The following is a 15,000-nucleotide window of genomic DNA, read 5'->3' on the forward strand; positions in this document are numbered from 1 at the left end:
AGTCATTTTAACGAGACTTCCTCTGCAAATATTACATAAATGCTGCCTTACTTACTAAAACTGCACCATATCAGTAAACAGGAGTGTTTATTATTAGACAGATGTTTGTTGTTTTATGTAGACTCACGGATTAAAACAGGTATTGTAACGTTATATGTGCGATATGTCATATTGTGTTTGGTGTTAATTTAGTGTTACAGTCTGTCAGAGAAAAGTGAGTTTAACATGGAGTCACTCAGGAGGGCAACAACTTTCAGTATAGGTTCATGAGACCGAGCTGAGGGTTCTGTATAAAAAACAGCCTCAGTGAGAGCAGTTTGAGGAACATCATCATCATCATAATAATTACAACAGTCATAATAATAATAATAATAACAACAGCAACATCAACAATAATAATAATAATAACAATAATAATAACAATAGCAATAACAATAATAATGATAATAACAATCATAGTGATAACAGTCATAATAATAGCAGCAACAATAACGTAATAATAATAATCATAATAGTAAAAGTCATAATAATGCAAACAACAATAATAATAATATTAATAATAGCAACAACAATAACATAATAATAATAATAATCATAATAATATCAGTAATAATAATACTAACAACAATAATAATAATCATAATAATAGCAACAACAATAATAATAATATTGATAATAATAAGAAAATAAACCCTAATATATAAGTAATGAAAATGGCAGTGAGTAAAATCTGATCAAATATCAGCACACAGTTCCAGTCAGGTTAAGTGTAGTGAGGACAATATCACAGCAAACTTCATCACTGTATGTGTTTAATATATCAGACGAGTATTGTCTCGTCTGTGTTCCTTTTCATATACTGAAAATCATTTTATCTTTTTTATCTTTTTTTTTTTTTTTGCTGCACCTGTCTATTTGAGCATAGACCATGATATATATACGAAATATTAAAAATGGATCCAACGTTTGCTCTTAAATGTCCAAAAATACAAAGCCCCCAAAATTCTGTTGTAGTAGGACTTCTCAGGATGAGCGTTAGCCGTTTGGGCTGGGGGTGTTATTTAATCATCTCTCAAATATAAAAAAATTCTGCGTTCAGTTGACGTTTTATTTGAAATATGTCTTTAATCACAGTTTACAGGTAAATTCAGAATTGAGGAGCGTCCATACGTTATAGCTATAAACAGTCATTACCTCACTAGTCTCTCTTTATTCTCTCTCAGAATTTTATAATGGTAAAAATCTCACCATATCATATTACTGAGAAACTGCAAAACAGTGTAAACTCTGTAGTGAAGACTTTACTACACTTTTAAACCATAGAAAAAATTATTGTTTTTTTTTTCCTTTGTTAAAAATACAATTTTGTTTATTATTACCGCTGTACAAGTCCCTGTGAATGAGCTGTTAGAATATAGATATGATAACGCATCAGAAACACATTACTACAAACCTTCTTGGTCTAGTTAGGAGATAAATACCACAGTCTTGTGTGTTGAAGATGGATCCCAGCTCCTCTCATGGTGTCTAAACGATTTGTAAGTTTTAAACTTAATGTTAAAGTAAAAGACCTGGTACAATACGATATGCTTTATTTACTTATTGGCCAGTCACGAAGACACCAGAATAAAAATGTGTATATGGATGATTCATCACCTGTGATTCAGAGCAGGCTGGCTTTGGAGGACAGGATTAAAGGACGGGCTGCATTTTTTAAAATAAAATAGAGAGAGCAAGAGACAAAAGCATCAGAGTGAAGGAGTGCGAATCCTAAGGAAATGGTGTAATCCTATTTTTAAAATTCATATTTATATCACAGAGGTGATGAAATAAATGTCGCTGAAATAAAACTGACCCATTTTCTTTACCTCTCATTCACACTCCCTCCTGCGCTTATATAAAAAATTATTTTAAGATATTTCTGACACGTTATTGTATATAATCATATTTTTAATAAAAAAAAATTTGAATATAAAAGGATAAAGAGCCATTTTTAATGTTATAATACAGACATTTATATTATTTTAATGTATTTTTTTTTTAATCAAAAATTATATTTAATTAAGGATCTTCCGTCCCATTTAGGCATTGAATTGAAATATGTTTAATAATAACTGATATTATTGAAATATATATATTATTTTCAGTAAGTTATTAAATACATTTAAACCATTTGCATAAAATATATATATTTCCGTATGAATTAATTTTAGTTGGTTATTAGAATCATTCCTTTAATACCCTTTAATTATGTTAGGATATAACAATGATTATATTTGTATGTAAATATATTATAAGAAAATGAAGTATTTATGTGAACTAACATCTCCTCTGAGCTCCAATCAGGGCAGGTCTGGACACTGTCTGTGCTCCTGAGGTGAAATCTCTTTCTGTTTTACAAGTCATTATTTTAGACAAACTTATAGCATGTTCATTTTTGGAGAAGCTGACGTCATAATCCTGTTCAGCGTCTCTTCTGAGGACAGGTACAGCTTAGTATCACTTTTGAAGCCTGATATCCTGAAATGTAATGAAAAGCTAGGAGAAAATCCTGACACGGCTGGACAGGAGAAGATCTCGGAGTGATGAGTAAACAGGTAGGGATAAATTTCTTCGACGTGTAAATGATGCAGTGTTAGAGTTTATCTTCGGTAAGGGTTTATCTTCGACTACATAGACCAGCATCAGAGCTGATGTATATCTAAAAATATATTTTTACAGACCGCGATGTAGGAAGAACGAATCCAAAGAAATAATTCTACTGAAGTTGGTTTGAAAGCGGAGATATTTACAGAGGAAAGAGAAATATAGAACATGAGCATGTTACTGAGTTTATTATGTTTATTCACTGGTTATTACTTCTTAACTGATGTAGTGAGAAATTGAAGGACATATGGAGCGAGTTCTGCGAGATTTTCCATGTAATTTGTCAGCATGCTTGTTTCTCTCTTTACCCCTGAAACTATTCCAGCCCTGAATCCCACCTCTTTATTAAGAAACTGACACTGATCATTTCAGATTAGATTAAAATAGTTGCTTTGTCTCATAAATTGAAGTAATCTGATTAAACAGAGGGTGGCACGGTGGCTTAGTGGTTAGCACGTTCACCTCACACCTCCAGGGTTGGGGGTTCGATTCCCGCCTCCACCTTGTGTGTGTGGAGTTTGCATGTTCTCCCCGTGCCTCGGGGGTTTCCCCCGGGTACTCCGGTTTCCTCCCCCGGTCCAAAGACATGCATGGTAGGTTGATTGGCATCTCTGGAAAATTGTCTGTAGTGTGTGATTGTGTGAGTGAATGAGAGTGTGTGTGTGTGTGTGTGCCCTGTGATGGGTTGGCACTCCGTCCAGGGTGTATCCTGCCTTGATGCCCGATGACACCTGAGATAGGCACAGGCTCCCCGTGACCCGAGGTAGTTCGGATAAGTGGTAGAAAATGAATGATTAAACTGTTTTTTTAAATGCAGAGAACACATTTTAAATTTTTACACAGTTCTATAAAGCCGCAAAAACATCCTTGTTTATGGAAAAATAAATTTCTGTCCAGTCGTCTGGACGTGAGAGTTTTATAGGAGAAAAATATTGTCTGCTATCCTGAGAAGCAGTTAGTTCCTCAGTGCATATTTATTCTAAACTGAATGCTAGCTGTGGTCTCAGATTAACTTCTGCATTATGATTGGTCAGAAGGTGTTTATTATTTCTCTATAACAGCAGCTAATGTTCTAGTACATTATCAATATTATAGGAACAGCTCATTAAAAGAGTTTTATATTCTCTACGTGGACGTGTTGTAGAGACGTAAGACGACGTTTACCCTTCACAGCTGTTAGTGATAACTAGTTTTGTAGACATTCTGCAACACTAAATGTAACTATAAATGGTTAAAAAGTATTATGATATTATAATAGAATTTATTTAAAAATGTCATCACATGGATTAAAAAAAGATTGGGTCGTGCTTTTATAGGAAAATAAGCCACTTTTTAAGTTACTCTGCTTTATGGCAATATCCTGTCTTAATTAGCTTCATATAACACCACACACACGGACGCGCACACATGCACAAGCACACACGGAAGCACACACGCGGACACACATGCACACGAACACACGGAAGCGCACACACACACGGACGCACACGCGCACACACCTTTTATCTTCATCTCAGATCTCAGTATTGGTGTATGAGACCCTTGGGAGTGCTGAAGTTACACTGATATCTGAGGTCAGCCATTCTGTGTGTGTGTGTGGGGGGGGGGTGTATGTGTGTGCACGGGTGTGTGAGATGATGGGCGGTTTAATCACTTCTAATGTTAGAATAAGTTGAAAGACAAAAGAAAAGCCGTAAGTGCTGTAGATAAATAATGTACAAATCCTCCATGAAATCAAGGATGTAGAATGTAGGCAACTGTAATTGTACATGTAAGGGGTAATAACTCTGAGATGAATAAGATGCAATGAAACCACATTTTAGCCCCTAATACCAGGATTGAACATCTCTCAAAAGGCTGGGAAATGAGATTAGGTTAAATTTAACCCTATAGCTATAATCTAGAATAAATTATAGATGCTAATACACATCAGACAAATGTTGTACCATATTGTGAATATTATATTTTTGTCATATTGCCCATCCCTTGTCTTACTCCCCCATCCCACTAGAACTAGCAGGAAAAAAGCAAATCAAGGCTTTTATTAAGACAACAGAAATATGTTTACTTTAACGAGTGTAAATTCCGGCTTGTAATAATGAAGAGAAATGTGAAGATAACCTTCTGTTTTAGACCTTGTACATTGTAAGGAATGTTAGAAGTGACTTATGGAGCAGTTTAGATCCTTATTGTTTTATATCATTATGTAATGTGTGCTAATAACAGATGAATCATTGAAGGTGCAATAAGTAAGATTTATTAAAATCTAGTGCGATCATGGGGGCACACCTCCAGGGTTGGGGGTTCGATTCCCGCCTCCACCTTGTGTGTGTGGAGTTTGCATGTTCTCCCCGTGCCTCGGGGGTTTCCTCCGGGTACTCCGGTTTCCTCCCCCGGTCCAAAGACATGCATGGTAGGTTGATTGGCATCTCTGGAAAATTGTCCGTAGTGTGTGAGTGTGTGAGTGAATGAGAGTGTGTGTGTGTGTGTGTGTGTGTGTGTGCCCTGTGATGGGTTGGCACTCCGTCCAGGGTGTAGAAGATGAGGGAAGATGAGTGAATGAATGAAGATGAGTGAATGAATGAAGATGAGTGAATGAAAATGAGTGAATGAATGAATGAATAGTGCGATCAATGTAGATAAACAGTTAATAACTTCAGGTAGATACACTGGACTTTAAACTCTAATAAAAGAGATGATTAAATAGGTAATAGGTGGGTCTGTTCAATAAGGTTCTAAAGTTTGAATTAGTGGAGGTCAATAAGATAGTTATGAGTTTGACTAGAGTTAGGATTTATTTGAACTGTTCTGAGACCAGCTGCTTAAAGGCTGAGCTAAAAACACACCAAATTCAGCTTGTACTTATTTATGAGGATGTTAATGAGCGCTGTATTGTAGCCCAATTCACTCTGTGTTGTTCATGCACGTTTGTGATGATGTAAGATTAACACAAATGCAGAACTAAGAGAGTCTGAAACCAGACCAATGCTGCAGGACTTCCGGGACTAATCACACTGAGATTCGGACCACATCAATTATGACTAATGTGAAAACAACCATACATTTACATTTTTGGCATTTAGCAGACGCCCTTATAAAGACTTACATTTTTATTGCAGTTTATACAACTGGGTAATTGAGGGTTAAGGGTCTTTCTCAGGGGCCCAGCTTGGTGGACCTGGGATTGAACTCATGACCTTCCAATCAGTAATCCAACACCTTAACCACTGAGCTACCACATCCCAAAATGTGTTTTGATGAAAGTGTGTGTGTGGGTATATGTGTGTGTGTGTGTGAGAGAGAGAGTGTGTGTGTGTGAGAGAGAGAGACTCAGCAATCATTCTTTGCTTGTTCCTGTTAGGAATGTGCATGCGGTCAGATGTTTATCAGCGCATGATCATATTCCTCTTTCTCTCTTTCTCTCTCTCTCTCTCTCTCTCTCTCTCTCTCTCTCTCTCTCTCTCTCTCTCTCTCTCTCTCTGTGCTGGAGATGGGGTTAAACCACTACACTTGTGAGCTCATATCGTCCCCTGCTGCTGCTTTAATGAATGACAGAGCATCAGGTTTGCTTTGTGCCTTGCTTTATGATGGTATAAAGACTGCAAACATCTAGTCTGGTCTGCTTTATTTTTACAGATCATTATACTGAGTGAGAAGAAGTGATTTATGTCTGAATACCCACACGTGCATAATAAGTTAGATCTAAATTATTAATACCAACTTCTAACATGGAGTTTAGGAGTTTAGATACTTTGTTGTGTTTGTGGAAGATGTAAGTAATTCAGTAATAATCAGTGAGATTATTGTACATTTCATCGACACTTTGCAGATATGATGTCTTGATGTCTTCAGTATTCTGATCAATAATACAAACCTATAAAGAACACAACTTTCAATTTCTAAGTTGTATTTATTTAGTTATTTTTATTATATATTATATTATTTTATTATTAAGAGCCAATCTGTTTGTAGTACAGACTCAATCTCTCTCTCTCTCTCTCTCTCTCTCTCTCTCTCTCTCTTTCTCTCTCTCTCTCTCTCTCTCTCTCTCTCTCTCTCTCTCTCTCTCTCTCTTTCTCTCTCTCTCTTTCCCTCTGTTGGAGGGGGTGTATGCAGCTGTGTGTGTGTGTGTGTGTGTGGGAGGAGGGTGTATATAACTGTGTGTGTGTGTGTGTGTCAGACTTTGCTCATGTCTTGGTCGTGTTGGAGTAACATGGCAGCATCGTACCTCTGTCTGATCCGCCACAGGTCTAAACGGAGACGCAAAAAACGCTCTGAACGTAAAGGTACAGACATGTGTGTGTGTGTGTGTGTGTGTGTGTGTGTCTTTTCACAGTATGCAGTATTTATCACAATATTTGATCATATAAGATACATTTAAACTTAAATGTCAATTTCTGCACTGAGTTTGCTGATAAATGTTACACAGAAAAGTGTGTTGTGTTGAAATTGATCACGTGTGTGTGTGTGTGTGTGTGTGTGTGTGAGTTGTACTGATTGATAGGGTGGACTGATCTGTAAGTTTTTCAGATGCTTCTCAGGTCTGTATCGATATTCAGAGAACATAATATAATAAATACATATAATATATTACTAGTTAGCTCTTAATTAATCCTGACAAAATAAAACAATCCGTTCCTCTTGGGACTGGTGATAAAGCAAAAATATCATATTACAATATTGGAGCCCATTTGTTGGAATTCAACTAATAAATATCATCAAATCAGTTGCTGTAATTGTATTAAAAATGTATTGAAACATCCTTTATCATGATATTGATATTATATGATTATATCTCTCAGCCCATTAAAATAGTAATAAACTATTCTTAATCTATTTCATATTTATTAATATATTATTGATAAGGATGAATCTTTCAATACAACTTTTAGTTACTGACTCATTAAATAATGCTTGATGTATCATAGAAAAGTTGAGTGTTATATTAAATGTCCAGTAACTGTTCTGGTGGGCGGAGCCCTGATTTTCTAATGAACACGATTGATTGACAGCTTGCAGTTTGAGTCCCCTGTGACTGCACAAGAGGCAAGAATCAGGATTGTAAATGTAAGGATTTAATCAAAGCAACATTAGCGTTGCGATTACAGACGATTAGCCGATGGAACTTCAGTCATTATTCTGGTGTCAGTTCTGCAGATTATGAAGCAGCATTAACACATTAGCCTCATGAGTAAGCAGGACATATTTATTGTGACTTTCTGGAGCTTCATTATCTTTCATCATGACACTCTTTTATTTTTTTAACAAGAATTTGTCAAACTCTTGCTTGCCTTACTTTTGCTAACTTTACTTTATTATTTTTAAATATTGTTTTATATTAAACTAAAGTCTTTAATACCTGCACTTTAACAGTCTGTGAGCTTCTGCGATCATTAATAAGGAAAATAGTATTAAAGGAAAGTCAGCGATTGATGCTTGTAATCCTCTTACGCCAAATAAAACACAAGCCACTTATGCAAAATAATTCGTTATTAATACATTCATGAGGGACCGTGTGCTTTAAGAAGCATTAAGTCCTGATGAAAAGTCATGCAGCAGCTTATCTGAAGGTGTAGAACCTTAACCATTGTGAGGAACGCTGCTGATCTCACAGCCAGAGGAAGAAGGTAGTTTGTATGTTAAATTGTTGAGTTAGTCTGAGTGTGTCTTCAGCCCTATTTGGACGGGATTAGTTTTCCGTGGGGACGTGGGTAAAGTAATTATTACCAGAGCTTCTCAGTGATTTTAGTCCCGTCTGAATGTGCCATCTCGGGAATCATTACGGACAATGTCAGTAAAGATTACGGCGACTTTTACCTTCTGTAAAAAGGTCCGGAAAAATTACCTCAGGTAAAACTAATCCCGTCCGAATAGGGCTTTCGACATATAAACTCACAATAAGCCATGAAGATTTTTCTCTCTCATGAAGATGATAAAAGACACACAGAGAAACCACAAAGCGTAACTCCTCTGTCCTGAATGTTAAAACGCACCGACCTGACTTCAGTGTTCTCTACTGTAAAAGTACGTATTAAATATCACACTATATTCCAGTGTGTGAATAATGTGCTGAAACAGTGAGCAGTGTGTCCTACAGACCCAGCACTCTGCTGCAGGACCGCACAGGATCACAGCTGTCACAAAGATTTTACAGCTGCTGACGATCTCTCTCTCTCTCACACACACACACACACACACACACACATATTCACACACACACACACACACAGTCTTTCTCTCTCACACACATACAGTACACACACACACACAAATACACACACATACACACACACACATACATACACACAGACACGCACACATACACGCACACACACATACACACACACACACAGTCTTTCTCTCACACACACATACACACACATACAGTACATACACACAGACACACGCACACAAACATGCACAGATTCAGCTCCTAAATTTACTGTGCTTTGTTATGGTGATGTTATGACTTTACCCCTTGCCCCAGAAGCCCCACCCTCAGAGCTGTCACTCCCATTGTTCATACACACACCTTACAGTTATGCTCAATCTCTCTCTCTCTCTCTCTCTCTCTCTCTCTCTCTCTCTCTCTCTCTCTCTACCCCTCTCTGTAGGTCGCACTCTGAATCCACAGAGGTTTCACGTTGTGAACGTGGATGAAGACGAGAGTATGAGTAAGTGGTCAGACATCCATCATCCTCTCTGTTTTATTCCGCAGCAATTCATTAAATCACGACCGTCTAAATGTCTATTTTTAGTCGTCCCCTCACCCGCCTCTCTTCTTCTCCTCTCTTTTAAAGTTAATAAGACAAAAAGCAGCTTGTCGTGTTAACAAGAATTGTGTGTGGTCGTTTTATTGTTTGTATTACTAAAGGCATCATTTTTATTTTTATTTGATTTTTACATTTCTTCTCTTTGCCCTAAACAAAATCAAATTTAACCTTCAGTGATTTGTTTTCACTGAAATGAAAGAAAATTGGAAATCCTAAAAAAATCCTATCAAGTGCTTATTGTGTGTTTGTTCTCTTTAATGTTTAATATGTTGATTGTTTATTATAACTATTTATTTACAAGGATAAACACCGACTTTAACTACTGATTCCTCTTTTCTGTCTTTCTTTCTTTTCTCTTTCTGACTTTCTTTTCCATTTAACTTATTCTCTTTCTTTCTTTTCTGTGTCCTTGAGCCCCAAAAGAAGTAACCTAACGAGCTTTTGCTGCAGGATGTTATAAATGTTATAAATTTACACTCAGCTTTTCACCTGATGATGTGGCTTTCTGTAAAAAAATACTTTATTAAAGCACTTTGTTTATTAGTAATTAGTTTATTAGTATAATTATGGAAGGTGGCTCCTGTCCTACTCATCGATATTCTGTTTCTTGGTTAAAAAAAGATTGCTTATGTTACATAGCATATGTTCTGAGGATGAGGGTATAGCAGTACAAAAGGTTAGGCTTTATTACCATCACATTTTATGTCTAGATAAAAAACAATTTGTACAAAACTACCCAACAATACTGCAGAGTGCAGTTTTACTTATTTATTTACAAAAATATATAGTAAAATATGTGGAAGTAGCACAACTGATGTCCTTCTGTACTCTAGATTTTTATAACTTGAACATTGTGTAGTTTTCATGATTTAAAACAATTCACATCATCTTGACGTGGTTGCAAAGCAGAGATGCTCTAAAGCTCTAAATTTTACATTTACAAGATCCTGCGTCGAAGGCGTTGTAAGTTGCTCTCTCTGGGCGTCACAGGTTCATGCGGCACGGACGTTAAAGAGAACTGCAATCTGGATAACTTTACATCCAGGGCGGGGCTACAGTCAGCCAATAGAAATGCACTGTTGGGGTCGAGACGCAAGCGGCCACTGGAGGAGGGCAACAGAGGCCACGCCCACTCCAAATTCCGTCCCAAGAGGCGCAAGAAAGCACCGGGTCCGATGCTGCCAAAGAATGCACTTATGCAGCTGAACGAGATCAAACCGGGCCTCCAGTACAAACTCCTGTCCCAGACCGGGCCGGTTCATGCTCCTGTATTCGCCATGAGCGTGGAGGTCAACGGGCAGCGCTTTGAGGGGACGGGACCCACAAAGAAGAAAGCCAAGCTGAGTGCAGCAGAAAAGGCTCTTCGCTCTTTTGTCCAGTTCCCCAACGCCTCTGAAGCTCACATGGCCATGGGCCGTACGTTTAGCATCAACACAGACTTCACCTCGGACCAAGCCGATTTCCCTGATGCTCTCTTTAATGGATTTGAGACACCTCGCGAACGGTTCTGTGCCATTTCCAGCACCAACGGAACCCTTCATCCGAGGAACGCGTGCTTGACGCCTGTCTCGGCACCACAGACAGTACTCGTGGGTCATGGGAAGAACGCAGTGATGATCCTCAACGAGCTGAGGCCAGGTGTCAGGTACGAGTTTGTGGCGGAGAGCGGAGAAAGCCACGCTAAGAACTTTGTGATGGCTGTAACAGTGGACTCACAGGTTTTTCAGGGATCAGGCCGGAATAAGAAGCTTGCGAAGGCACGTGCAGCCCAGGCGGCGCTTTCAGGCCTCTTTAACATGCAGTTGGACCAGACACCATCTAGACAACCCATACCAAGAGATGGTCTGCAGTTACACCTGCCACAGGTCAGATCAAGCACACCTGAGATCCCAAAGCACAAATTAATGATATAAACTTTGCTTCTATCGTTTCTATAAAGACTACAGGCTGTAAGGGTTAAAGCTTAGTTATTCACACTAAACCCTAAACCCTAACTTATAAACCTTATAACTAACCTAAGCTTTAAACGCTAGCCGATGAATCCTGAATGATACCCAATAAACCTGAAACATGAAGCTCTGCTCTAAATATCAGGTGTGGAAACTGTGTTCGGTCCCACTGTATTTTATAGCCTCTTTCTTTTGTCAGACAGGTTTCGGCCCCCGTTATTACTGCTGCAGTAAATTCCTTTATTATTATTCACTGAATATTTGCATCTGCATTGTTTGCATCAGTGGCTTCGTTGATCTGACATTCACCCTCGTTAAAAAGCCCCCGTCACTCTTCATTAATGTGATATTAATTAAATCAAAGAGTGATTATGATTGAAGTGGCAGTCTACACAAGTCAGATCTTAAAGCCCTTAAGCTTTCTGTTTGTGTTCAGTGTTTATTTACACGTCTGAAAAATCCACGATCTATAATCCCTCCATTTCACCCACATGCACAATGTTAGAGAGAAACTAATCTTAATTAACATCAGAGAGAAAAGTGCACTGCTAAAACAGGAAGCACATCACTGTCAGCTCTGTGTGTGTGTGTGTGTGTGTGTGTGTGTGTGTGTGTGTTAGGTCCTGGCTGATGCAGTGTCTCGGCTTGTGGTGGAAAAGTTCAGTGAGCTGACAGACAGCTTCATATCGCCTCATGCACGACGGAAAGTCCTTGCTGGTGTTGTTATGACAACAGGTATACAAGTAGACACACACTCACACACACACACACATACACACACATACACACGCATACATACACACACACACATACATACACACACACACATACACTCTGCAGCACATCAGATACCATAGCCTGACACTAACTCCTCTTACTTTCAAAAGGGTGCTAATAATTTTTTCCCCCCAAAATAATTTTTAATTTTTTTTATTTCTGGTGTAAAAGCACATATGAAAAGTTTGCAAAGGAATTTTCTTTTTTTTTTTTTTTTTCGCATTTGTTTTTATATTTCATATAATTTTACTTACGTATGACGTTAAGGGCCCGATGTGAAGGACGCACAGGTGATCTGTGTTTCCACGGGAACCAAGTGCATAAATGGGGAGTACATGAGTGACCGAGGCCTGGCAGTAAACGACTGTCACGCTGAGATCATCGCACGCCGTTCGCTAATCAGATACCTGTACAGCCAGCTGGAGTTTTTCCTCAGGTGAGTTGTGTCAAATATTTTGTGTCAAATAACTTGTGTTAGACGTTATATATATATATATATTTATTTATTTAGCATCAGGACTAACAGTAAATGTCCACCATCAACAAGAACTCACAAGACACCAAGTACAAGCGGTATGAGCAACTTGTCACCTGCTGGTGTGAACGCAGGGTTAGAAAATGGTCCATAAGCTTTACGTTTATATTATATTATATTACAGTAGACAGGTTTTTTATACTAAACATTCTTTAAGAAGGTTCAGGCTGAACGCGGTCGACTTGATCAAACAAAACGAAAATGCCACCATTTAAAAATACCGTATATCGATTTAAAATGGACCCGACTCCGAAGTGTGGGTTTCAGAAACAGTGTTAAAAATTTAAATAAATGAAAGTGACAGGAACTTGTATAAAGATTGACGGCTGCCAATCCTTTGTGTGGAAAATTGATTGAAAAAATCAATCTCAGCAGACAGTGAGTTGGAAAATTGATTGTTAGATTCTATTTCAGACTCCGATTATGGGAAGAGTGTGTGTGTGTGTGGGTGTGTGTGTATAACTGATTGGTCATGGTGTGTTTAGTTGTGGTTGTGTGTTAAACAGTGATTGAGTGATGGATGTTACGGGTGACCGAGCATAAAACCCCCCCTGCTTATTGTGGACTTATTGCAGTAACAATCCTGAGCATCACCAGAGCTCCATATTCCGGCGATGTGAACCTTTCGGCTTCCAGCTGAAGGACGGTGTTCAGTTCCACCTGTACATCAGCACCTCGCCATGTGGAGACGCTCGAATCTTCTCACCGCACGAAGCCGCCGTTGAGGGTGCGAACATTTCTCTTTACATTTTATTTCAATTGTTTTTATTGGAATTATTATGCACCGTATTTTTTTCCATGTATAAGACAATACTTTTGTCTAGAATTGTTAGACTAAAAACTGAGGGTCGTCTTATACACAGAATTAAGCTGAGAAGAGAATGGCAAGGTTGCGAATCTGCCCATACCACGTCTCTGCAGACATGCTTCCTCCAATCACAAGCCTTATGCAACTGATGTCAGCTGATGCTGAACAAACCAACAGGAACACGTCCCATTGGAGGTGGAGATCATCATGTAGCCAGTGAGCAGATGCGAGTTATTCTGCAAGACTTACTCTGCAAAATTCAAACTGTCATCAGTTATGCAAAAGAACATGGAGCTGCCGAGAGACAGTTTGGACCTCCTCCTCCCCCTGAGTGTATGATCAGACAGTGGAGACTACAAGAAAAACAACTCCTTAAGATACCAAAAAAGAAGAAGGCCTTAAGAGGAATACCAGCAAAATGGCCAAACTTGGAGCAAAGTCATTCAAGAAATGTAGAATCATCAATGCCATGGATGGAACTGAGGATAGTCTCACATGTAATCTCACATATTGTGACTCAGATGACAGCAGCGATGCAACTGATATGTCTTCAACTAATAATGATAAAGAATAAAGCAGTGATGCAACAGAGGCTGAATAAAGTGAAAGAGAGAGTTGTGATTGGAGCAGACAAAGTGAGAAAAGTGTCAGGAGTGTTGTGTGTGTCACAGAAAAGTGTCAGGAGTGTTGTGTGTGTCACAGAAAAGTGTCAGGAGTGTTGTGTGTGTGTGACAAAAGAGTGTCAGGAGTGTTGTGTGTTTCACTGAAAAGTGTCAGGAGTGTTGTGTGTGTCACAGAAAAGTGTCAGGAGTGTTGTGTGTGTGTGACAACAGAGTGTCAGGAGTGTTGTGTGTTTCACCGAAAAGTGTCAGGAGTGTTGTGTGTGTGACAAAAGAGTTTCAGGAGTGTTGTGTGTTTCACCGAAAAGTGTCAGGAGTGTTGTGTGTGTCAACGAAAAGTGTCAGGAGTGTTGTGTGTGTCACAGAAAAGTGTCAGGAGTGTTGTGTGTGTGTGACAAAAGAGTGTCAGGAGTGTTGTGTGTGTCACCGAAAAGTGTCAGGAGTGTTGTGTGTGTCACCGAAAAGTGTCAGGAGTGTTGTGTGTGTGTGACAAAAGAGTGTCAGGAGTGTTGTGTGTGTCACCGAAAAGTGTCAGGAGTGTTGTGTGTGTCACAGAAGAGTGTAAGTAAGAAGGAAAGGTGTAGAAGACAGTAGTGAGAGCAGCTCTGCTATATGTGTTAGAGACTGTAGCAGTGAGGAAAAGACATGAGACAGAGATGGAGGTAGCAGAGATGATGATGTTGAGGTTCTCTTTAGGAGTGACGAGGATGGACAGGATTAGGAACGAGCACATCAGAGGGACAGCTCAGGTTGCTGTTTTGGGGACAAGGACAGAGAGACTAGATTGAGATGGTTTGGACATGTACAGAGGACGGAGATGGTTATATTGATAGAAGGATGTTGGAGATGGAGCTGCAGATAAGAGGTCAAGAGGAAGGACAAAGAGGAGATA

At 38.7% G+C, this 15,000-nt stretch overlaps 1 protein-coding gene across 4 annotated transcripts in view; it reads left to right on the forward strand.

Annotated features, from left to right (window-relative positions):
• adarb1a (adenosine deaminase RNA specific B1a) overlaps positions 1 to 15,000 on the forward strand; it is an 18,754-nt gene that overhangs the window by 1,078 nt on the left and 2,676 nt on the right. For 3 of the 4 annotated variants that reach the window (XM_060859657.1, XM_060859655.1, XM_060859656.1), the window contains 5 exons: positions 9,261 to 9,320; positions 10,410 to 11,284; positions 11,989 to 12,103; positions 12,413 to 12,581; positions 13,256 to 13,407. In XM_060859657.1, the coding sequence (XP_060715640.1) occupies positions 9,317 to 9,320; positions 10,410 to 11,284; positions 11,989 to 12,103; positions 12,413 to 12,581; positions 13,256 to 13,407 (1,315 nt within the window). In that variant the 5' untranslated portion in view covers positions 9,261 to 9,316. Of the gene's footprint in view, positions 1 to 6,835; positions 6,933 to 9,260; positions 9,321 to 10,409; positions 11,285 to 11,988; positions 12,104 to 12,412; positions 12,582 to 13,255; positions 13,408 to 15,000 lie in introns of those variants that run through there. The other variant, XM_060859658.1, reaches the window with a different exon arrangement.

The sequence above is a fragment of the Tachysurus vachellii genome, chromosome 23 (genome assembly GCF_030014155.1).
Source record: "Tachysurus vachellii isolate PV-2020 chromosome 23, HZAU_Pvac_v1, whole genome shotgun sequence".
Lineage (NCBI taxonomy): Eukaryota > Metazoa > Chordata > Actinopteri > Siluriformes > Bagridae > Tachysurus > Tachysurus vachellii.